Source organism: Coregonus clupeaformis, chromosome 26, assembly GCF_020615455.1.
Source record: "Coregonus clupeaformis isolate EN_2021a chromosome 26, ASM2061545v1, whole genome shotgun sequence".
NCBI lineage: Eukaryota > Metazoa > Chordata > Actinopteri > Salmoniformes > Salmonidae > Coregonus > Coregonus clupeaformis.
This window is the reverse complement of record NC_059217.1, coordinates 16,912,395-16,935,494: the sequence shown is the minus strand read 5'-3', so window position 1 is coordinate 16,935,494 and position 23,100 is coordinate 16,912,395. Positions and strand designations below refer to the sequence as shown.

The 23,100-nt window shown below is 47.3% G+C and overlaps 1 protein-coding gene across 5 annotated transcripts in view; it reads right to left on the bottom strand.

Annotated features, from left to right (window-relative positions):
• Positions 1-23,100, bottom strand: part of LOC121540424 (myomegalin) — a 118,360-nt gene that overhangs the window by 3,686 nt on the left and 91,574 nt on the right. For 4 of the 5 annotated variants that reach the window (XM_041849286.2, XM_041849282.2, XM_041849283.2 and 1 more), the window contains 17 exons: positions 21,549-21,655; positions 21,000-21,169; positions 19,840-20,188; positions 19,514-19,703; positions 19,003-19,119; positions 18,328-18,811; positions 17,832-18,067; positions 17,000-17,054; positions 12,010-12,263; positions 11,769-11,900; positions 11,317-11,553; positions 10,473-10,736; positions 9,829-9,960; positions 9,587-9,706; positions 1,047-1,236; positions 702-946; positions 180-457 (listed from right to left, as the gene is read on the bottom strand). In XM_041849286.2, the coding sequence (XP_041705220.2) occupies positions 180-457; positions 702-946; positions 1,047-1,236; positions 9,587-9,706; positions 9,829-9,960; positions 10,473-10,736; positions 11,317-11,553; positions 11,769-11,900; positions 12,010-12,263; positions 17,000-17,054; positions 17,832-18,067; positions 18,328-18,811; positions 19,003-19,119; positions 19,514-19,703; positions 19,840-20,188; positions 21,000-21,169; positions 21,549-21,655 (3,560 nt within the window). The remainder of the gene's footprint in view (positions 1-179; positions 458-701; positions 947-1,046; positions 1,237-9,586; positions 9,707-9,828; positions 9,961-10,472; positions 10,737-11,316; positions 11,554-11,768; positions 11,901-12,009; positions 12,264-16,999; positions 17,055-17,831; positions 18,068-18,327; positions 18,812-19,002; positions 19,120-19,513; positions 19,704-19,839; positions 20,189-20,999; positions 21,170-21,548; positions 21,656-23,100) is intronic. The other variant, XM_041849285.2, reaches the window with a different exon arrangement.

Sequence of the window (23,100 nt, the reverse complement as noted above, 5' to 3'; positions counted from 1 at the left end):
AACAATACAAAAGTGTGACATATTTTCAGTTCAACTAGCTATACTGTATACAGTACTACTAAGATGATGCATGAGTTTATTGAATTTAAACCAAGGATCTAAAAGTTACTCTCGAGCATCATTAACTCTGTAAAATGTCTGCTGCTCCTCTAACCTCTAAATTACCCCAGACCTCTCACCTTATGCAGGCTGAGCTCCAGCAGGGCTTGGTTGGCAGTGTCCTGGAGGGCAACCTCCATCTTGCCGATGAGGACGTGTCCCTCTAGGATCTGCTGCTGTAGGGCACGGAAGTCATCAACATGCCCCACAGCGTGGCGGCCATTACGGTTTGCAAAAGAGCCGTCTGGGGCTTGGCCCTCCAGAGCAGAGTCAGTCTCCTGGGGTTCCAGTGTAGGGGAGAGAGGGGAAGCAGGGCTGAAGAGTCCAGTGTCTCGGACAGGGGGAGAGAGAGCAGGGTCTGTGAGGAGGAGAGGAAGAGTGGAGAATCAGTGTTAGAGTTAGGGTAAATCTCAAATGGCATGGCGCCCTATTCCTTATTTAGTGCACTACTACTTAGGCTCTGGGCAAAAGTAGTGCACTATATAGGGAATAGGGTGCAATTTCGAACACTTAGTTATGTGCCAATAAATGTAGTAGAATATGTGGTAACAATGGTAACCGTATCCCAGAATTAATGCAGTGTAGCACTCCCTCGCTCTCACCGTGGAAGAGCTGTCTCCTCGCTCCAGGAGGGCATGTCGCAGAGGTCAACTGCTGCCCCAGCTGAACATGCAGGTCCCTGGGGTCAAAGGGCGCAGACTCCCCTGTGTGTGACCCCTCACCCGTATGTGTATTCTTGGGGACGCCACACACTCTGTGATATATCTGCAGCTTATACTGTAGAGAGTGGATGAGGCCACGGCTCTCACACACCTGCTGCTGCAAGACATTCACCTCGTGCTGCAACCTGGGGACGTACACATAACACAGTTATAAACACACACAAACACACACACACACACACACACACACACACACACACACACACACACTCACCCCCCTCCTACCTTTTGATGGCATCCTGGTTGTTCTGCCTGTCCTGTTTCAGCTTGGTGATCTCCAGGGTCTGATCCTGTGTCTGCTTCTGCAGCCTCCTGCCCTGCTCCGCCCACTGCTCGGTCTCAAACTCTGCCTCCTTCACACGGGCACGCCCCAACAGCACCGCCTCCCGCAGCTGTTCTGCCTCCTTACTGCCGTCTAAGGGGAGGGTACAGAGGAACTCAGATATAAAGACAGAAATTACAAGGAATAACATGGTATAATGAGGCATAACACTCAATGGTTATCATTCTCCTCTCAGTGAGGGGTTTCGATTAATGCCCCGGTTGAACCGGGTTAGCATTGATTGCATTCGTTTTGGAACCGGGCTGCCTCCTGGGCGTGATCCACGCTCTCAGAAAAAAGGGTACGGTTAGGGTACAGTATTGTTCCCAGGGGTACAAAAAGATTGAAATAAAATACACAGCATGTACCTTCAGAGGTAGACATACTGTATAATCTCACATACTGTTCAGTACCTTTTAGGGTACATGTGCGGATACTGGTGATCTAGTATAAATCTAATCAAATCAAATCAAATTACATTGGCCACATGCGCCGAATACAACAGGTGCAGACATTACAGTGAAATGCTTACTTACAGCCCTTAACCAACAGTGCATTTATTTTTAATAAAAAAGTAAAATAAAACAACAACAAAAAAGTGTTGAGAAAAAAAGAGCAGAAGTAAAATAAAATAACAGTAGGAAGGCTATATATACAGGGGGGTACCGGTGCAGAGTCAATGTGCGGGGGCACCGGCTAGTTGAGGTAGTTGAAGTAATATGTACATGTGGGTAGAGTTAAAGTGACTATGCATAAATAATTAACAGAGTAGCAGCAGCGTAAAAGATGGGGTGGGGGGCAGTGCAAATAGTCCGGGTAGCCATGATTAGCTGTTCAGGAGTCTTATGGCTTGGGGGTAGAAGATGTTGAGAAGTCTTTTGGACCTAGACTTGGCACTCCGGTACCGCTTGCCGTGTGGTAGCAGAGAGAACAGTCTATGACTAGGGTGGCTGGAGTCTTTGACAATTTTGAGGGCCTTCCTCTGACACCGCCTGGTATAGAGGTCCTGGATGGCAGGAAGCTTGGCCCCAGTGATGTACTGGGCCGTACGCACTACCCTCTGTAGTGCCTTGCGGTCGGAGGCCAAGCAGTTGCCGTACCAGGCGGTAATGCAACCAGTCAGGATGCTCTCGATGGTGCAGCTGTAGAATTTTTTGAGGATCTGAGGACCCATGCCGAATCTTTTCAGTCTCCTGAGGGGGAATAGGCTTTGTCGTGCCCTCTTCACGACTGTCTTGGTGTGTTTGGACCATGATAGTTCGTTGGTGATGTGGACACCAAGGAACTTGAAGCTCTCAACCTGTTCCACTACAGCCCTGTCGATGAGAATGGGGGCGTGCTCAGTCCTCTTTTTTTTCCTGTAGTCCACAATCATCTCCTTTGTCTTGGTCACATTGAGGGAGAGGTTGTTATCCTGGCCCCACACGGCCAGGTCTCTGACCTCCTCCCTATAGGCTGTCTCATAGTTGTCGATGATCAGGCCTACCACTGTTGTGTCGTCGGCAAACTTAATGAAGGTGTTGGAGTCGTGCCTGGCCATGCAGTCATGGGTGAACAGGGAGTACAGGAGGGGACTGAGCACGCACCCCTGAGGGCTCCCCGTGTTGAGGATCAGTGTGGCAGATGTGTTGTTACCTACCCTTACCACCTGGGGGCGGCCTGTCAGGAAGTCCAGGATCCAGTTGCAGAGGGAGGTGTTTAGTCCCAGGATCCTTATCTTAGTGATGAGCTTTGAGGGCACTATGGTGTTGAACACTGAGCTGTAGTCAATGAATAGCATTCTCACGTAGGTGTTCCTCTTGTCCAGGTGGGAAAGGGCAGTGTGGAGTGCAATAGAGATTGCATCATCTGTGGATCTGTTGGGGCGGTATGCAAATTGGAGTGGGTCTAGGGTTTCTGGGATAATGGTGTTGATGTGAGCGATGACCAGCCTTTCAAAGCACTTCATGGCTACAGACGTGAGTGCTACGGGTCGGTAGTCATTTAGGCAGGTTATCTTAGTGTTCTTGGGCACAGGGACTATGGTGGTCTGCTTGAAACATGTTGGTATTACAGACTCAGTCAGGGACATGTTGAAAATGTCAGTGAAGACACTTGCCAGTTGGTCAGCACATGCTCGGAGTACACGTCCTGGTAATCCGTCTGGCCCTGCGGCCTTGTGAATGTTGACCTGCTTAAAAGTCTTACTCACATCGGCTACGGAGAGCGTGCTCACAGAGTCATCCGGAACAACTGGTGCTCTCATGCATGCTTCAGTGTTGCTTGCCTCGAAGCGAGCATAGAAGTGATTTAGCTTTTCTGGTAGGCTTGTGTCACTAGGCAGCTCGCGGCTGTGCTTCCCTTTGTAGTCTGTAATAGTTTTCAAGCCCTGCCACATCTGACGAGCGTCAGAGCCGGTGTAGTACGATTCAATCTTAGTCCAGTATTGACTCTTTGCCTGTTTGATGATTCGTCGGAGGGCATAGCGGGATTTCTTATAAGCGTCCGGGTTAGAGTCCCGCTCCTTGAAAGCGGCAGCTCTAGCCTTTAGCTCAGTGCGAATGTTGCCTGTAATCCATGGCTTCTGGTTGGGGTATGTACGTACGGTCACTGTGGGGACGACGTCATCGATGCACTTATTGATGAAGCCAGTGACTGATGTGGCGTACTCCTCAATGCTATCTCAATGCTATCTGTGCTAGCAAAACAGTCCTGTAGCTTAGCATCTGCGTCATCTGACCACTTTGTTATTAACCGAGTCACTGGTGCTTCCTGCTTTAGTTTTTGCTTATAAGCAGGAATCAGGAGGATAGAGTTATGGTCAGATTTGCCAAATGGTGGGTGAGGGAGAGCTTTGTATGCGTCTCTGTGTGTGGAGTAAAGGTGGTCTAGAGTTTTTTTTCCTCTGGTTGCACATTTAACATGCTGGTAGAAATTAGATAGAACGGATTTAAGTTTCCCTGCATTAAAGTCCCCGGCCACTAGGAGCGCTGCCTCTGGATGAGCGTTTTCCTCTTTACTTTTTATTTTTTTATTTTCCAAGATGGGGTAGCAGTGCGGTCGCTTTTATTCATTGTCCCTGTGTAAATATCCAGTTTCTTGTTTTTTTGGTCTATTTTGTATATATTTCTCAATTTTTACTTTTCATTCTTTAACTAAATATACTCTCCTGCAACCCGCCTCACCCAACGTGGAAAGGATTCTACTATTTCTTTATAACTTTCATCAAGAACCGTAAGCTGAAAATAGTATAACTGCAACTGAATGGCTACTTGTTATTAGTCACCGGTAGCGTCTTCACCACTGTCCATGGCCTACACTATCCACCAGCCAGCTCTAGCTCTAGCCTGGACAATTCGCCGGCCAGTCTGCACAGCGTGCTATCGACCCAGCGTGCTATCGACCCAGAACTTATTGGACTTTCTGCCGGAATCACTGGACCCTAGCGCCGGATCATCGCAACCAGCTAGCTAGCTGCAACCTGTTGTTGGCTGATTACCATTGCCCTATAGCAAGCACCAGTTAGCCTTGAGCTAGCCTCAGGCCCATCTCCCGGCTATCTACCTCTCTGTCAACCGGACGGGACCTCCTAGTGTTGACACTGAGCCCCGCCGATCCAACACGACTGGTCTGCCGACGAAATATTCTGATGTGGTTTCAACAGGCTTCCCGTTGCGACGACCACGAAGATCCATCTGCCAGCCCCGGCCCGCTAGCACACGCAAACTACAACTGTGCTCCCTGCTAGCTGTGCTGAAGCACCAATTTGAACTGCTCTCGGACTCACATATTGCTGTTCACTGGACCTTATGATCACTCAGCTGCACAGCTGATGCCTGCTGGACTGTTCCTTTACACGGTACCCTGTCCTGTTTATTCTGTTTAGCCTAGCCCAAATGTTATCGCTATTTCCAGTTGTTGTCTTAGCTCTCTCTAATAACACCTGTGACTGCTTTATGCCTCTCTCCCATGTCAATTATGCCTTGCCTATTGCTGTTTGGGTTAGTTCTTATTATACAATTTCACTGTAGAACCCCTAGTCCCTCTCAAACTGCCTCAAATAGTTCCTTTGTTCCACCCCCCATACACGCCGAGACCGGCTCAATCGGTGCCTCCAGTGACGCTATCTCTTTCATTGTTACCCAACGCTTAGGGTTACCTGAACTGTACTCATATCCTTCCATATCCTTTTCTGTACATAATGCCCTGAATCTTTTCTACAACGCCCGGAGAACTGCCCCCTTTATTCTATGTACCCAACGCACTAGAAGACCAGTTCTTAAAGCCTTTAGTCGTATCCTTATTCTAGTCCTCCTCTGTTCCTCTGGTGATGTAGAGGCTAACCCAGGCCCTGCAGCCCCCAGTATCACTCCTACTCCCCAGGAGCTATCATTTGTTGACTTCTGTAACCGTAAAAGTCTTGGTTTTCTGCACGTAAATATCAGAAGCCTCCTTCCTAAGTTTGAGTTATTCACTGCGTTAGCACACTCCGCCAACCCTGATGTTCTAGCAGTGTCTGAATCCTGGCTTAGGAAGGCCACCAAAAATTCTGAAATTTCCATCCCCAACTATAACATTTTCCGTCTAGATAGAACTGCCAAAGGGGGGTGGAGTTGCAATCTACTGTAGAGATAGCCTGCAGAGCTCTATCATACTATCCAGGTCTGTGCCCAAACAGTTTGAGCTTCTACTTCTAAAAATCCACCTTTCCAGAAATAAATCTCTCACTGTTGCCGCTTGCTACAGACCCCCCTCAGCCCCCAGCTGTGCCCTGGACACCATATGTGAATTGATTGCCCCCCATCTATCCTCAGAGTTCGTACTGCTTGGTGACCTAAATTGGGATATGCTTAACACCCCGGCCATCCTACAATCTAAACTAGATGCCCTCAATCTCACACAAATTATCAACGAACCTACCAGGTACAACCCTAAATCCGTAAACATGGGTACCCTCATAGATATCATCCTGACTAACTTACCCTCTAAATACACCTCCGCTGTCTTCAACCAGGATCTCAGCGATCACTGCCTTATTGCCTGCGTCCGTAACGGGTCCGCGGTCAAACGACCACCCCTCATCACTGTCAAACGCTCCCAAAAACACTTCAGCGAGCAGGCCTTCCTAATTGACCTGGCCCAGGTATCCTGGATGGATATATATCTCATTCCGTCAGTAGAGGATGCCTGGTTGTTCTTTAAAAGTAATTTCCTCTCAATCTTAAATAAACATGCCCCATTCAAAAAATACAGAACTAAGAACAGATATAGCCCCTGGTTCTCCTCAGACTTGACTGCCCTTGACCAGCACAAAAACATCCTGTGGCGTACTGCATTAGCATCAAATAGCCCCCGCGATATGCAACTTTTCAGGGAAGTTAGGAACCAATATACACAAGCAGTTAGGAAAGCAAAGGCTAACTTTTCAAACAGAAATTTGCATCCTGTAGCACTAACTCCAAAAAGTTTTGGGACACTGTAAAGTCCATGGAAAATAAGAGCACTTCCTCCCAGCTGCCCACTGCACTGAGGCTAGGAAACACTATCACCACCGATAAATCTACAATAATCGAGAATTTCAACAAGCATTTTGCTACGGCTGGCCATGCTTTCCACCTGGCTACCACTACCCTGGCCACCAGCTCTGCACCCTCCGCTGCAACTTGCCCATGCCCCCCCGCTTCTCCTTCACACAAATCCAGACAGCTGATGTTCTGAAAGAGCTGCAAAATCTGGACCCCTACAAATCATCTGGGCTAGACAATCTGGACCCTTTCTTTCTAAAACTAGCCGCCGAAATTGTCGCAACCCCTATTACTAGCCTGTTCAACCTCTCTTTCGTAACGTCTGAGATCCCCAGAGATTGGAAAGCTGCCGCGGTCATCCCCCCTCTTCAAAGGGGGTGACACTCTAGATCCAAACTGTTACAGACCCATATCCATCCTGCCCTGCCTTTCAAAAAGTTTTTGAAAGCCAAGTCAACAAACAGATCACCGACCATTTCGAATCCCACCGTACCTTCTCCGCTATGCAATCCGGTTTCCGAGCTGGTCATGGGTGCACTTCAGCCACGCTCAAGGTCCTAAACGATATTATAACCGCGATCGATAATAGACAGTACTGTGCAGCCGTTTTCATTGACCTGGCCAAGGCTTTCGACTCTGTCAACCACCGCATTCTTATTGGCAGACTAAATAGCCTTGGTTTCTCAAATGACTGCCTCGCCTGGTTCACCAACTACTTCTCAGATAGAGTTCAATGTGTCAAATCGGAGGGCCTGTTGTCTGGACCTATGGCAGTCTCTATGGGGGTGCCACAGGGTTCAATTCTTGGGCCGACTCTTTTCTCTGTGTATATCAATGACGTCGCTCTTGCTGCTGGTGACTCTCAGATCCACCTCTAAACAGACGACACCATTTTGTATACATCTGGCCCTTCATTGGACACTGTGTTAACAAACCTCCAAACGAGCTTCAATGCCATACAACACTCCTTCAGTAGCCTCCAACTGCTCTTAAACACTAGTAAAACTAAATGCATGCTCTTCAAACGAACGCTGCTTGCACCCGCCCACCCGACTAGAATCACTACTCTCGACGGGTCTGACCTAGAGTATGTGGACAACTACAAATATCTAGGTGTCTGGTTAGGCTGTAAACTCTCCTTCCAGACTCACATTAAGAATCTCCAATCCAAAGTTAAATCTAGAATCGGTTTCCTATTTCGCAACAAAGCCTCCTTCACTCATGCTGCCAAACATGCCCTCGTAAAACTGACTATCCTACCGATCCTTGACTTCGGCGATGTCATTTACAAAATAGCCTCCAACACTCTACTCAGCAAATTGGATGTAGTCTATCACAGTGCCATCCGTTTTGTCTCCAAAGCCCCATATAATACCCACCACTGTGACCTGTACGCTCTTGTTGGCTGGTCCTCACTACATATTCGTCGCCAAACCCACTGGCTCCAGGCCATCTATAAATCACTGCTAGGCAAATCCCCGCCTTATCTTAGCTCATTGGTCACCATAGCAACACCCACCCGTAGTCTGCGCTCCAGCAGGTATATCTCACTGGTCATCCCCAAAGCCAACACCTCCTTTGGCCGCAATTCCTTCCAGTTCTCTGCTGCCAATGACTGGAACAAATTGCAAAAATCTCTGAAGCTGGAGACACTTATCTCCCTCACTAACTTTAAGCATCAGTTGTCAGAGCACCTTACCGATCACTGCACCTGTACACAGCCCATCTGAAATTAGCCCGCCCAACTACCTCATCCCTATATTGTTATTTATTTTGCTCATTTGTACCCCAGTATCTCTATTTGCACATCATCTCTTGCACATCTATCATTCCAGTGTTAATACTAATTGTAATTATTTTGCACTATAGCCTATTTATTGCCTTACCTCCATAACTTGCTACATTTGCACACACTGTATATATATGTATTTCTGTTGTATTTTTGACTTTGTTTCGTTTTACCCCATATGTAACTCTGTGTTGTTGTTTTTATCGCACTGCTTTGCTTTATCTTGGCCAGGTCGCAGTTGTAAATGAGAACTTGTTCTCAACTGGTTTACCTGGTTAAATAAAGGTGAAATAAAATAAAAAAATAAATTTACTTATGGCCTTATACAGCTCATTGAGTGCAGTCTTAGTGCCAGCATTGGTTTGTGGTGGTATATAGACAGCTACTAAAAATATAGAAGACAACTCTCTTGGTAAACAGTGTGGTCTATAGCTTATCATGAGATACTCTACCTCAGGCGAGCAACATTTTGAGACTTCCTTAGTATTAGATTTTTTGCACCAGCTGTTGTTTACAAATATACACAGACCGCCACCCCTTGTGTTACCAGAGTCAGACGTTCTATCCTGACGATGTAGCATATATCCCGCCAACTGTATGTTATCAATGTCGTCATTCAGCCACGACTCGGTGAAATATAAGATATTACAGTTTTTAATGTCCCATTGGTAGGATAACCGTAAACTTAGGTCGTCTACCTTATTTTCCAATGATTGAGCATTGGCTAATAGGTTTGATGGAAGAGGCAGTTTACTCGCCGTCGGATCCTTACAAGGCACCCCGACCTACGTCCACGATATCTCCGTCTCTTTCTCATGTGAATGACGGGGATTTGGGCCTTGTCGGGTGTCTGTAGGATCCCAATGAAAACTACTTGGAAAATATATGTTGTTTGTTTCTGAACGATGCATCATGCTACCTTTGTTGACAACATGACCGAGCGGCGCAGATTACTGTTCGATTTGAGAAGGGCGCTCCTCCCTCATCACTTTTCCCTGCTCACGTCACAGGCCATAGCCCGGTGCACCGCGGTTCAGCGCGGTTCAGCTTAATTGAACTATCTCACTGTGTAAGAGTATTGAGAGTATTTTTGTGTATTAAGAGTATATTGGGGAGTATTGAGAGTACTAGGAGCCATGCGGTTAGTTACCTCTGCTGGCTTGTTGGAGTCGGGCCTGCAGGCTGAGGTTCTCCTCTTTCAGAGCTCTGATCTCACCGGGAAGCTGGCTGACAGAGTCCAAGCCCTGGATGTAGATGTTGGTGGGGGCACCTGAGGAGGAAGATGAAGAGAACTGGATGAGGAGAGACAGGACATTTCGCTAGTGACTGAAAAGTTGGATGTAGAAATAATATGGACATGGTCTGAGTAACGGTGTGTTGGTGGTCTCGTACCTTTGTCTCTGGCTTGGTTGACTGGTCTCTCCTCCAGCTGCTGTCGGAGGCGCTCATTGGTCTGGATGGAATCCTCCAGGCGTTGACGTAGACTCCTGATCTCCCTCAGGTGCTCCTTCATCAGGTCAGAACCTGCACCAAACCACACATCAAAATGCTGTTTATATTTCACAACATAAAATGTTTTGTATAGAATATATAACACAATTATTTATTTATCAAACGGGCATCCAAAAAACATATACATAAACACACACACACACACACACACACACACAGCTTTGTTTTTGTGAAATTTCAGGACTTTAATGAGTGTAAAGAAATGTGACCATACATTTTTTTATTTTCCCTAACCCTAAACCTAACCCTTAACCTAACCCCAGCCTTAACCCCAAAAACCCAAAACCTAACCTTAACCCAAAACCCCAAAACCTTAACCTTAAAATAGCATTTTAACTAATTCAGGACCCAAAAAACATCCTGACTTCAAAAAAGTTATTGTTTTTCCGACCCTTTCAGGACATTCGGGTGAATTGTTAGACCATTGAGGTCCTGATAATGTAGGAAAACAAGTACACACACTCACACACACACTCACACACACGCACACACACGTTTACATTAAAACTCAGATAAACACACACCTGTATGGCTGGTGCCAGACTGGTATCCTGACGACCCTGATGACAAATCAGCAGCGCCAATTCTAATTGGCTGAGCACCGTAAGCCATGTCCCACATTGCACTGCTCTCCAGGAGACTGGCGCCTGCCTTCATGGGGCCACTGAGTGGAGATGGGTGGAAGGTGTGGTAGGACAGAGGCTGTGGCAGGTAACTGGAGGGATCTGCCTTGGGGTGGGCCAACATGGGGAAGCCAACAAATGGCTTGGCTGAAGGAACTGAAAAACCTGCAGTAAGAAAGACAGAAAAGCCCAAGCATGAATAAACAGGTTGGCCAGGCAGCTTGTGTGAGATAGATAACTCAGAGAGAGTCAGAACACTATCAAAGCCTCCTGTGTTGGGATGTTTGGATGGTGGAGAGTTAGGTTGTGGGGAATCAGGAGTAGTGGGGGGGTGAGGGGGGTGGACTACATCACATCAACTTGCTCAATTACACTTGGCACCCCCTCATCCCTCTCTCTCCTCTATCTCTTCTCTCCATCTTACATTACTGCCATGAGTTCAGAGCTTTGAATGTGAAACTCACTTTCTGTACACCAAGTTTATCAATGAAAACTTGTGTGAGTTAATCATTGTGTCTGTTAAATCCTGTGTTCATGTTTCCAATACAAATACTACTATCCCCATGCCAAATTACACTATTACTGTAATACAACAGTTAAAAAGTCAATTTTAGAGCTTATAACCTCATGTAATTACATGATGTGTTCAAAGCGTGACAAATGTAGCCACACCATGCTACACGCACACACACACACACACACACACACACAGGCACACACATAAAGTGCAGGCAGAGTGACGCACGCTCAGTATCTCCCAGCTGCCTCTGTAACATCTGCAGCTCCTGGTGAACCTCTGCCAGGGAGAAGCCCCCGGGCCCGCTGCCATGGTAACGGGGTCGCAGGTTGCCCGTGTGGGGGTCAAAGGGCAGAGGGGCTCTCTGAGAGGAGAGGTCTGGGTGGTAGAGGGGCTGGGGTTGGGGATGGGGCTGGGGCTGGGGAGGGGTGGGGAGGGAACTGGACACTGGCCCACTGTAGAGGGCTGGAGGTACGGAGGAGAAATACAGATGAGAATGGAGAGAAAGGAGAGGACAGAGAGAAGAAGAGATGACAGGGATACAGAAAGAGGGGTGGGACCGGGAGAGGTATGAGGGAAGAAAACACTTCACAATGGCTGGACATGATCAAGTACAGTATGTGGACACAATGAATAATACAGTCACTTCCACTCCTCTCTCTTCCTGTCTCTCTGCCTACCTGTCTGTGTCTGTGTGTCCCCTGACAGCTGCATGCTTGGACAGCTGATGGAGGACTGGTGTCCGTGGGATGAAGTGGTGGATGGAGGGGTGGAGGGGTGGTGTGACATGGGTACACTGTTACAGTGAGAATCTGAGAGATGATGAATGAAAAGAAGACAGTTAAGTTGTGCTCTGCTGGGCATTAGAAATATGGATGGGCAGTCATTTGTGTGTCTGCGTGTGTCTATTATTCACTGTACCTGTACTAGCTCTAGTGGAGGCACGTCTGTCCTCCTGGCCATACTCGCTGGCTGCGTCTATGTCTGAGCACAGCTCCAGGTCCTCATTGGTGGAGCCGTGCTCATCAGACACGAATGAGATGTGGTCTGATTGGTCCGTGGTGTCAGAGAGGGCATGGCTACTGCAGGGTGTGTCAGAACGTGGCTGGTGCTGGTTGAGTTTGGCATGGAGAGACTCAATGAACTTATCCTTCTGTTGGAGCTCCTTACTCAGCCTGTACACACACACAAACATATAGGGAGACACTCAGTGATCTTGTCCTTGCCCACATATGGCCATACATCTGCTCTCTAGTGACAGAGGGACAATCAAAGCATGATTAAGCCATTAGCTGTCCTGTCCTGTCCTAGTCACCCTACTGTCCTGCCCTGTACAGACAAAGAAAGATGCTTGGTGATCCTATCCTCCCTGAAGCTGAAGCACCTTACTGCCCACAGAGAGACAAACAGCGATCAACACAGACACAGGCTGATATCAGCTCACTCAAGGTCTTATTTATTTTATATCTATTTCACCTTTATTTAACCAGATAAGTAAATTGAGAACCAATTCTCATTTACAATAACAACCTGGCCAAGAGGCATAATATTGCAACAGTGAACAGGACAAGACAAAACCACACAAAATAAATAAAACACATATTACAGAGTAATATAGAAAAATAAGAAATATTCACAGTGGGTTAAAAAAAGAAAGACTGACACTAACACACAGGATGTTCCCCCTCAGCTGAATTAATTAATTGATAGCAGCATCCTGATGGCAGTGTGAAGGTCACCTCAGCTCACCAATCTAAACCAGTGCCAGGCTGATCCCTCTACACACACACAAGCACACACACAAGCACACACACACACACACACACACACACACACACACACACACACACACACACACACACACACACACACACACACACACACACACACACACACACACACACACACACACACACACACACACACACACACACACACACACACACACACACACAGCGGACTTGTGTAGTGTATCCCATCTGTTTGCAGTCCAGCACTGGCTTCTCATCTGAAGGACTTACTGTATAGTACACAGTAAACGATTACTATCACTCTCACGTTACTCAAACAATAAATGTAGGATTCTTACTTCTCCAGCTGCCAGTGCAGGGCCCTTCTCTCTCTTTCAGTGTGTTTTCTGTACAGGGCCAGTTCTCTCTCCTGGGCCCGGCTCTCCCACAGAGAGAAGGAGAACAGAGAGTCTCTGTACAGAGGGCTGCTCTTAGACAGCATGGCCTTCCAGAGTGGAGCCATGGGCTCGGGCCCTCTGCTCAACTGGCCAGCCTGCCCCACCAAAGTCCCTCCTCCCTGTGCTAGAGAGCCGCTATCCTGGCCTCTCTGCTCCTCCTCCTCCTCCTCCTCCTCCTGCTCCTCCTCCTCCACCAAACTAGTGTGACAGTCGTTTTCCTAGTCCTCGTCGTGAGGGGTCGTAGCCGTGGCAACACCTCTCAGCTGGGTCCCTACGGTAAATAGCTTACTGCCAAGGACGTGATCCCCGGAGTGTTAGGTAGGTTAGGAGAGGGGGAACGGGCTAGAGGGAGGGATGGAGGCAGGGATAGTGGGATGACTGGTCATGAGCAATCAGGTGAAAAGCAGAGTAAATCCCCAGATTTGGCCTAGAGACAGAGACGTCCAGGGGAGTAGGCCGATCTGCTGGCTGTCTCCACTGCCGCCACACATCACACACACACACACACACACACACACACACACACACACAGAATGAGGATATGGATGCGCAAATGTGTGTGTGGGCTGTGACTGTGACTAGTGCAGTCTCGTAAGCAGCACCTGATCCAGGCCAGTCCAGTACAGACAAGCCTAACAATGTCCCCCAAATCCCAAATCTGCTGTGCAGTAACTTAGATCAGGTGGCATTTCCCCCTCTTTAAACAAGAGGTCTTTCAATGGTGCAATTGAATTGGATCCTGTTGGTGAGGTAGGGGACCTTGGTTCAAGCCCAGTCAGAGGCAAGTTCAGGGAGGCAGCGATGTATGCTTAGCTAGCACAATGACGCCGGTTATATTTGCTTTAAAGAAGCACTGGTGTTTTGGTACAGCATGGAGGAGAGTTATTCACATTGCGCTGTGACTCAGTCACTCACTGCCTGAGGACAGCAGTAGCTCTGTCTCCCTCTTTCTCTCGGTGTCCCTTTGGGAAGAAGAGAGAGCATCCGATCCTGCGTTCAAGGAAACCGCTGTCTTTTCCCTCTTTTCCCACCACCAGCCAAACACAACACAGAGCGACCGGAGAGAGTGGTGTTTTTCCAGAGACGGAGAGAGCAGAGCGGGATGTTAGGTGGGTGTATCCGGGGCTGAATGGTCAAACACAAAGAGTCAGATAACCCTAGTCAGCCTTCTGTGTGTTGTAAACCCCACACTGCAGCGCTGGCCCAAAAAAACAGTTCCTATCCGGCCCTTTGTCAAATGCTGTTCTTCTAAGCCCCTCTGTCTGCAGGTATTGCAGTGTGAGGGGAACATCTGTTCCTTCCCCCAAAAATGATTGTTTATTACATTTTACCTCAAACTGGATATTTGAAGAGGTTGTATACTTCAAAAAAGGAACAAAACATTTGTCTAAAATCCACTAAAAGCACAAGATTAAGATCCAAAGTAGAATTCCAGGTACTGTAGTCAATGCGTCCCCTTTTAAAAAGTCCCAGGGCTTAGTATGAATCAAATGCAGTCTTCAGAGAATCCACCATTGCACATGTAATAGAGCCCTGATTCTCCGTAGTGCTCCTGTAGTTTTAGAAATGGACATGCTGAGCCTGTGCTGGATCATGCTCTACACTAGGCTTTGCTCTTCTCTTGCCAGCTGTGGGGCAAAGCGACGCTCTCGCTCGCTCCCTCTCTCTGTTTCACTCTGCGTCTCTCTCTCTCTCTCTATCTCCCTCTCTCTCCCTCTCTCTGTAGATTTAGCTGATCCTGACCTATTTCAGTTCCCTCCCGCGAGAAGGCACATGCAAGGGAATCAAATCAATACAAATCCCCTCTTTTTACTCACTCAATTAAGGGCTTGTCCTAAATGAGTCGAATGGCACTAAAACACATTTAAGTCCTCTGCATCTGGTTGGCCATCTGTGTGGCAGTACTGCAGGGTTATATCCCCTAGCCCTGCCTCTCTCTCTCTCTCCATCCTCTCCCTTTTATAAGAGAGAGAGAGAGGGAGAGGCACCTCTAATTACCCACAATGCAATGCCTGACCCTACTCTCAACCCTATAAGGACACATCAACTCTAGGGGAAAGTAGTCCTCCAAATCAGAATCTCCCCATTTTTGCCTTAAATGAGAGAAGAGCTCTAGCCGAGCGAAAGGGAAGAAAGAGAGGAGAGCTGGGACAGAGTTACTGCTACTGTGTGTCTATTGTATACTTCCCCAACACCCTTGGCACAGAGGTGGGTTTCTATGCTGGTCTGGGCCTGGGAGCTATTCGGCCATGGATTCATCTGACATGACATGAAATGACATCCTAATCCCTATAGTGCACTTATGTAGTGCTTGTAAGTCAAAGGTAGTGCAGTATAAGGAATAGGACATAGTGTCATCTCAGATGCAGCCTGTGCCACTGCTTCAGAAGAGGAAAGAGAGACTGTTCTTTTAGCAATAGCCTGGACCAGAGATAGCTAGCAGCTTGCTGTGCTCTAATGTTCTGCTCTGGTCCGCAAGTCTCTGTCTACCTGCACCCAGATCCCAGGGCCATCCAGCGGACAGGCTGACCCCACAGGCCCCTGGCCGCACAGCATGACCCCACAAACGAGGACAGTCATTGTAGTTATTCAGAGGTTATTCAGCACCAGTCGACTATGAGGACCACGTCATGCGATGAGCACAGCTCAGAGATGAAGAGATCAAAAAGGTTACAGTACCGTACAAGCTGACACAGGAATACAATGTTTGTCAGGTTCTGTTCGTTGTGTTTATGTCTCTCTCCCTCTCTCATACTCACACACTCCTCTCCCCTCCTTTTCTGAGTCTGAACCCAAACACAAGACAGTGTGAGTCTTGTCCGCGTGCCCACATCACTGCAGCCTGGTTGACTGGCTAATGCCCACTTTCTCTCTCGCTCGCTCGCTCACACACACACACACACACACACACACACACACACACTCACACACACACAGAGGCATGATGGGAAGAAAAAAAGGATGCCATCTCAGCAACCAAATCCCCCCGTGGTGGTCTGAGGCTGCTGCCACAACCATCAGAGGGAGGCGGAGGGAGGGCAGTGGGTTCATCCAATCACAACGCTCCTCTCCAATGACTGTCACCATGGGGCTGGTTAGCAGTGGTGACGTCACATGGCCCTGACTCAACATGTTAGCCTTAATGCTAATGTGGCTAACGCTATAAAACCAGCCACACTACCAGCATGAGGGCGAGGGGATTAGAGAGGGTGAGAAAGAGAGAGGGCAAAGATGATTGCAAGTGAGTGAACGAAAAAAGACCGGCAGAGAAATATAGTGAATAGACTTAGGAAAGGAAAAGAAGAAATGGAGAGATCTGTCTTTCAGTAGTTCTCAAAGAGAGTACACCCCAACAATAACAATCACAGTGGTGTATTGGATTGAGATCCGATGTCGTCAGCGACATGAGGAACTGATTGATCTCGATCTCTGATGATCGTCACAGCCAACTGTCCAGTGTGCTGGTCTGCCAGTGAGTTAATCAGACTAATTGATTGTCTGTGTGGATCACTGATCAAGTGACAAACCAGAGAGAGATAACCCCAGTGGAGGACACACAGGCCCCCAAACAACAATCAATATTTTCCAACTGCCAAGATCTATTGCTTTACAGAACAGTTACCAACAATACCAACCAGAGATGACACTGATACTGATGAAATACTGTTGCATTGATGTCCTACTGTTGCAAACACACACATATGCAAATTGTCAGACGCATACCGTATGGCGAGCAGCTCTGTGCCAGTCTTGTCATCAGGAATCTCTGGATGATCCCCTGAAGAGAGACATTAGCACTTTATATATGGACAAAACACACAGAAGGTCACACACACTCATGCTATCTCTTGTTGGGCATGACTGGACATGACTGATAAATTGTGTTTGCAAATGTCTGTTGTAAAGTTAAAAGATGTTGAAGATGTTGAGTATATTAGCTAGCCGTTATCTCATGTGTATCGTGTAATTAGGGCTGTAACGATTATGTCATTTTGGGTAAGGATTAAATGTCTTGCAAATGGCCACGGTTATTGTTATAATTGTCAATTTTGATGAAAAATGTTTTGAGCTTGTAATGCATCATAAGGCAACTTTGAAAACTAAATATGACATACCTAATGAATAAAACATAGCTTTGGTGACACCCCTGTCTTAAAAACAAATGGATTTGACCGCTTGCAACTTTTAGAAATGAACTTTCTGCTCCCGACCGTGCCATTCTGCTCATAAAATGATTACAAACTTTACCCACTTCATGTAAAAATATAAAACTGCTATTGGGAAAACTATATCGACTTGCAGATGAAGTTAAAACCCCCCTTCTCCTAAAATGAATGTATTAAGATGATTTTGACGCAACACATTTTTTGTTAATGGCCAAATCAAATAAGATCAAGGTTATTGTCCATAATTATAGGTTACGTGATTATACGATCATTTTGCCAGCCCCACATGTAATTGTGTATAATTGTGTGTTTTTGTGTACAGTAAGTGCTATTTGTGTGCAATGGTGGATATCTTCTGTGTCTAAATGTCTGGTCTCCTCTCCACTCACGTCCGCTGATCTTGGTGCTGACTCTCTGTGCCAGGGCGCTGCTCTGTGCCAGCTGTTCTCTGAAGCTCTGGCCCATGTAGTAGTCGATGTCGTTGGCACGCAGCAGCTCCTCGAAGGCCTTGGTGGTGTCGCCCAGGTGCTGGGTCAGGATGTGGCAAACGCCATGCCCCTCTCGCGTCCTCTGGCGCAGGTGCGACAGCTCACGGGCCTGCGCCTGTATTAGGGTATCAAACTTCCTGCAAGGAGACAGAGGTAGAAGGAAGAGTCAATATGAGACAGACAGATGAAGAAGCAAGTGTCAATATGAAACAAACTGGTTCCCATAGGTCAGTGGATTTGAGCATGTTTCTAGGATTGTGGATTCCATTCCAGCATGGGCCACATATACTGTGTTAACTGTAAATTAATCTGCTGTGATACTCTGTACACTGCTGTGATAACTGTACACTGCATACATTCTAACATGTGGACCAGGGTTAGTGGTGGCACTACCTACCCAGGACCAGGCCAGGTGGCAGCCTTTCCCTCTGCAGGGAGCCCTGGAGTCCCTGCTGGGGTCCCTTTGGCCCTCCTCAGCTGGTCCTCCAGGGCTCCCACGCGAGACACCAGCTCCTGGAGGTCCTTGTCGGGTTTGGGCCCTAGACCCCCACCAGACGACTCCCAGCCCTCGTCCTCATCCAGGCCGCTCTGGGAGAGCGAGGACTGGAACTGCAAGGCCCAGCTGACCTTGCGGGGGGTGGAGGGGCCGAAGGGGTCGCTGGAGGTGGAGAGGGAGCGCAGGCGGCCCTGGAGGCTCCGGATCACCATCTGGGAGCGGGAGAGCTGCGAGCGCAGATCCTCAACCAATCGCTGGAGAGATGTGAAGTCATCAGCCTCGGAGGTTGATGTTGGAGGACTGGCCTTCCCAGGATGCACAACGCCTGACCACCACTGGGAGCCGCCGCACTCCAGAGACGTGCACATCTCCAGATCGTCAAACTCTGCGGGGAACAGAAAGGGAGGGGACGTGGATTAGACAACTGATATACAGTACTGCCCTCTTGTGGCTTTACTAAACCATAGTAGATTGTTTCAATCTCCCAATAACCCTCAAGTATTGCAGAGTACAGCAGTACTTTAGTGTAAAGAATGACCTGCTGATATTTGTAGTGTCAATAGTAACAGTAAGTACCTGGGCTGCTGGTCTCCTCCCTCTCAGCTTCATTCTCACTGCGACCACACGTCTCATAGCCCATGTCCTGTAGATCCACCTGGACCTGCTTACTGTCCTGCTGCACAGACGTCTCCGCTACAGAAAGAGAGAGAAAGAGAGAAAGAAAGAGAGAGCGAGCGAGAGAGAGAGAGAGAGAGAGAGAGAGAGAGAGAGAGAGAGAGAGAGAGAGAGAGAGAGAGAGAGAGAGAGAGAGAGAGAGAGAGAGAGAGAGAGAGAGAGAGAGAGAGAGAGAGAGAGAAGAGAGAGAGAGAGAGAGAGAGAGAGAGAGAGACAGGGAGAGATGGGGAGAGAGAGAGAGAGAGAGAGAGAGAGAGAGAGAGAGAGAGAGAGAGAGAGAGAGAGAGAGAGAGAGAGAATGATACATTAGAATAGTTCATGCATGTAGCATATTACCGTATGTGTGATAGACAGACAGTGTGTGTGCATATGTGCATGTGTGTGTTTATCTGGTGAGGGTGTATTGACTCACTCAGTAGGTCTCTGTAGTCTTTGAGCTGTTCAGCCTGAGCCTCCACAGTGGCCTCAGACACCATGAGTCTCTCCTGCAACTCCTCGCTCTCCAGCCGGAGCCACACAGCATTCTCAACCATCACTGTTTCTGTGGGGCTCTGCTTCCTGCCTCCAGCTTCTCCTCCTCCTGCGTCCCCCTCATCATCATCCTGCAACACAGGACCAGAGTAATGTCAGTGTTGTGTCCATAGAGATCCAGAGATTCATTTCAGGCTTGTTTAAATATTTAGAATGATATTCCTTCCTTGAGGTAATCAGTCTATGGGCCTCTCACAGTTGACCTACCATACATACGGTAGCACGCGTCATTAGAGTATAATTTGGTGTGATGTCTTCCCCTTCCTGTGTGGAGTGGGACAGCAGGGCTCCCAGGTCCAGAGAGACAGGCCTAGTGCAGGGTCTCATCCCCAGGCCAGGGTCTCTCAAGGTGGGCCTGGGGGCACAGTGCTCATCCCAGCCATCAGATAGATCAACCTCACACAGCTCCTCTTCTTCCTCCTCCACATCCAGCTCTTCTTCATCCTCCTCTTCTTCCAGGAATCTCTGTTCATCGCTGGGGTCTGTCTCTGACTGTCTCTCTGTCTGGTGAGACTTCAGCTCCACGTTCTCCATGCGTAGGCTGAAGAGGGCTTTCCTGTGTGAGAGAGAACACAGACACATCTCAACTAACACCTCTCATATCCACTGCTCAAGCCAACTGCTCAAGCCAGGGTGAAAACCACAGGCGTTTGTCAATCTATAAGCTGGACCTCCGTATGTACACCACTGTAATTGTCAAAAAATACAAAAATAGTTGTTAGTCTAAATGTATTTAGGCTGAGTCAATATTTTCATTATTTTCATCTGGTTAATCTCATTCACTTTCATTCATATATACACTGAGTGTACAAAACATTAAGGACACCTGCTCTTTCCATGACATAGACTGACCAGGTGAATCCAGGTGAAAGCTATGATCCCTATTGATGTCACTTGTTAAATCCACTTCAATCAGTGTGGATGAAGGGGAGGAGACAGGTTAAAGAAGGATTTTTGTATGTGTGCCATTCAGAGGGTGAATGGGCAAGACAAAAAATGTAAGTGCCTTTGAACGGGATATGGTAGTAGGTGCCAGGCGCACCAGCTTGTGTCAAGAACTGCAATGCTGCTGGGTTTTTCACTCTCAACAGTTTCCCGTGTGTATCAAGAATGGTCCACCACCCAAAGGACATCGAGCCAACTTGGCACAACTGTGGGAAGCAATGGAGTCAACATGGGCCAGCATCCCTGTGGAACCCTGTCGACACCTTGTAGCGTCTATGCCCTGACGAATTGAGGCTGTTCTGAGTACAAACGGGGTGGTGCAACTCAATATTAGCAAGGTGCCCTTAATGTTTTATACACTCAGTGTATACTGTCTATATATCATGTTTCATAATAACATGTATGCAGTCAGCGTGTGTTACCTCATCCTGGACAGGGAGGAGAAGCCGGCCTTCTCCAGCTGAGCCTTGAGCTCCTGCAGCTCTCTCTCCACCACCCTCTTCTGTTGCACCAGCTGTTTCACCTCCACCAGCCCCTGGGCCTCTCCCACTGCCTCCTGGGATAGCTTCCCCTTCCCAAGTCCTCCAGAGTGCTGATTGGAGGAGAGTGGAGAGAGAGAGAGAGAGAGAGAGAGAGAGAGAGAGAGAGAGAGAGAGAGAGAGAGAGAGAGAGAGAGAGAGAGAGAGAGAGAGAGAGAGAGAGAGAGAGAGAGAGAGAGAGAGAGAGAGAGAGAGAGAGAGAGAGAGAGAGAGAGAGAGCGAGAGAGCGAGAGCGAGAGCGAGAGCGAGAGCGAGAGCGAGAGCGAGAGCGAGAGAGCGAGAACGAGAGTGTGCAAAATCGCCACAGTGTGTTTGGATCACCCAGGTTGATAACTAAAATATGAGTGGTGGTTAGGAAAGATTCAATGTGACATGATTAAGACAAAATAATCTACCACTATTTCAATATTATAGGTACAGTACATGGCCTACCTGCATGGTGGCTAGGGTTCGAGCTGTCAGTTTGGAGTCCTCTTTCTCCATGCTGTCTGCATAGTTACTGTTGAGATCTTCATCATAATCGTCCTCTGAGCTGAATTCTAGAAAGAGAACCGAGACCACAGAATGCAGTTCTTAGTTGAAACATAAGCATAAACATGGACACATACACACAAGTTCTGAAAAGAAAAGCCTGAAAAGAAAATGTCACACTGACGTAGAGTACTGCATTTGTGGCAACAGATCGATCAAAACATACAAATCCTTGACACTTCTTACTTTTGCCAGAGTACAATTCAACAACAATTTTTTTTTAATACTGTACATAGCCTACCCCAATCCTGGCCTTTCTGTATGTCAAAGTCTTTCCACCAAAAAGCAAACTGACGTGAACGCATCGACAAAAGATGCTTCTTACATTCAGTAATGGTGGTGGTCACCCTTTACACCTCTCCCACCTCTCAGTAATGACTGGAAGAGAATCTTCAAATAGACCCACATTTCCTCTGAGAGAATATATCTCACTGTACTGGGATATACTACTGTACGGGAAGATATACTGTAAGGTAAACTGTAAGATATACTGTCAGTATACAGTAAGAGCAGATACTTTAACCGCTTACAGTAAATACAAACCTACAGACACAGCTCTGTGGAGTAACAGGGTAAGGTATCGCAGACTAGAGGGCTAGGAGGAGAGGATTCTAAATGTTTAATGTAAGGCTATTGGAGTAGTTTTACAAACAGTGCAGAATGCACATTCTAAAAAGGATAAGGCATCTTTGGGGTAATATAATAAGAGTCCATCATTTTGTCTTGACCTCTATGTAATCTGTTTAGTGTTGGATTTCAGGAATATACTCTATTCAAATAGAAGCTCATTCAAAAGCATGGCTAAGCACTAGCTGGCTGTAATCTTGTACTGTCAGACAGCCGAGTGAGTGATAGAGACTTAAGCGATACAGGCTTTAGTGATACAATATTCTCTTTTCACAGATAAATGTGATTAGGGAAATCTAATTGACATGTAAACATGCAAAATGAAAGTCTTCCCTTGTTTCTATGTAATGTACATGGCCCTTCAAACCATCAAATAGACTAATGCAATTGGAGCATTTTACTGTTGAAATTGGGCGGCAGGTAGCTTAGTGGTTAAGAGTGTAGTGCCAGTAACTGAAAGGTCGCTGGTTCTAATCCCCGAGCCGGTGGGTTTCATACCTTTTATCTACAAATACTACTATTACTCTGAGTAGAATCAACTGTGACAGGTTTGAAAGTGGAGAGAATCAGGTGTATTAACAGATTCATCTTAATGTAACTGGATATATATACGTTTATGAACAACTCTGTGGACTATGTTTATGCAGGAAGTCAGGGAGGGAGGTGAGGAGGGAGCGAGGGACAGTTGAGCCAAGAACACCATAAACACCATATCAACCCAACAATATAACACAAGGTTTTATTTATTAAGCTCAACACAAGGTTTGTGCTCTATTGATAATGATGTTACAGTACTTGTGACAGATGGTAAAGACTGTAGCAAAGC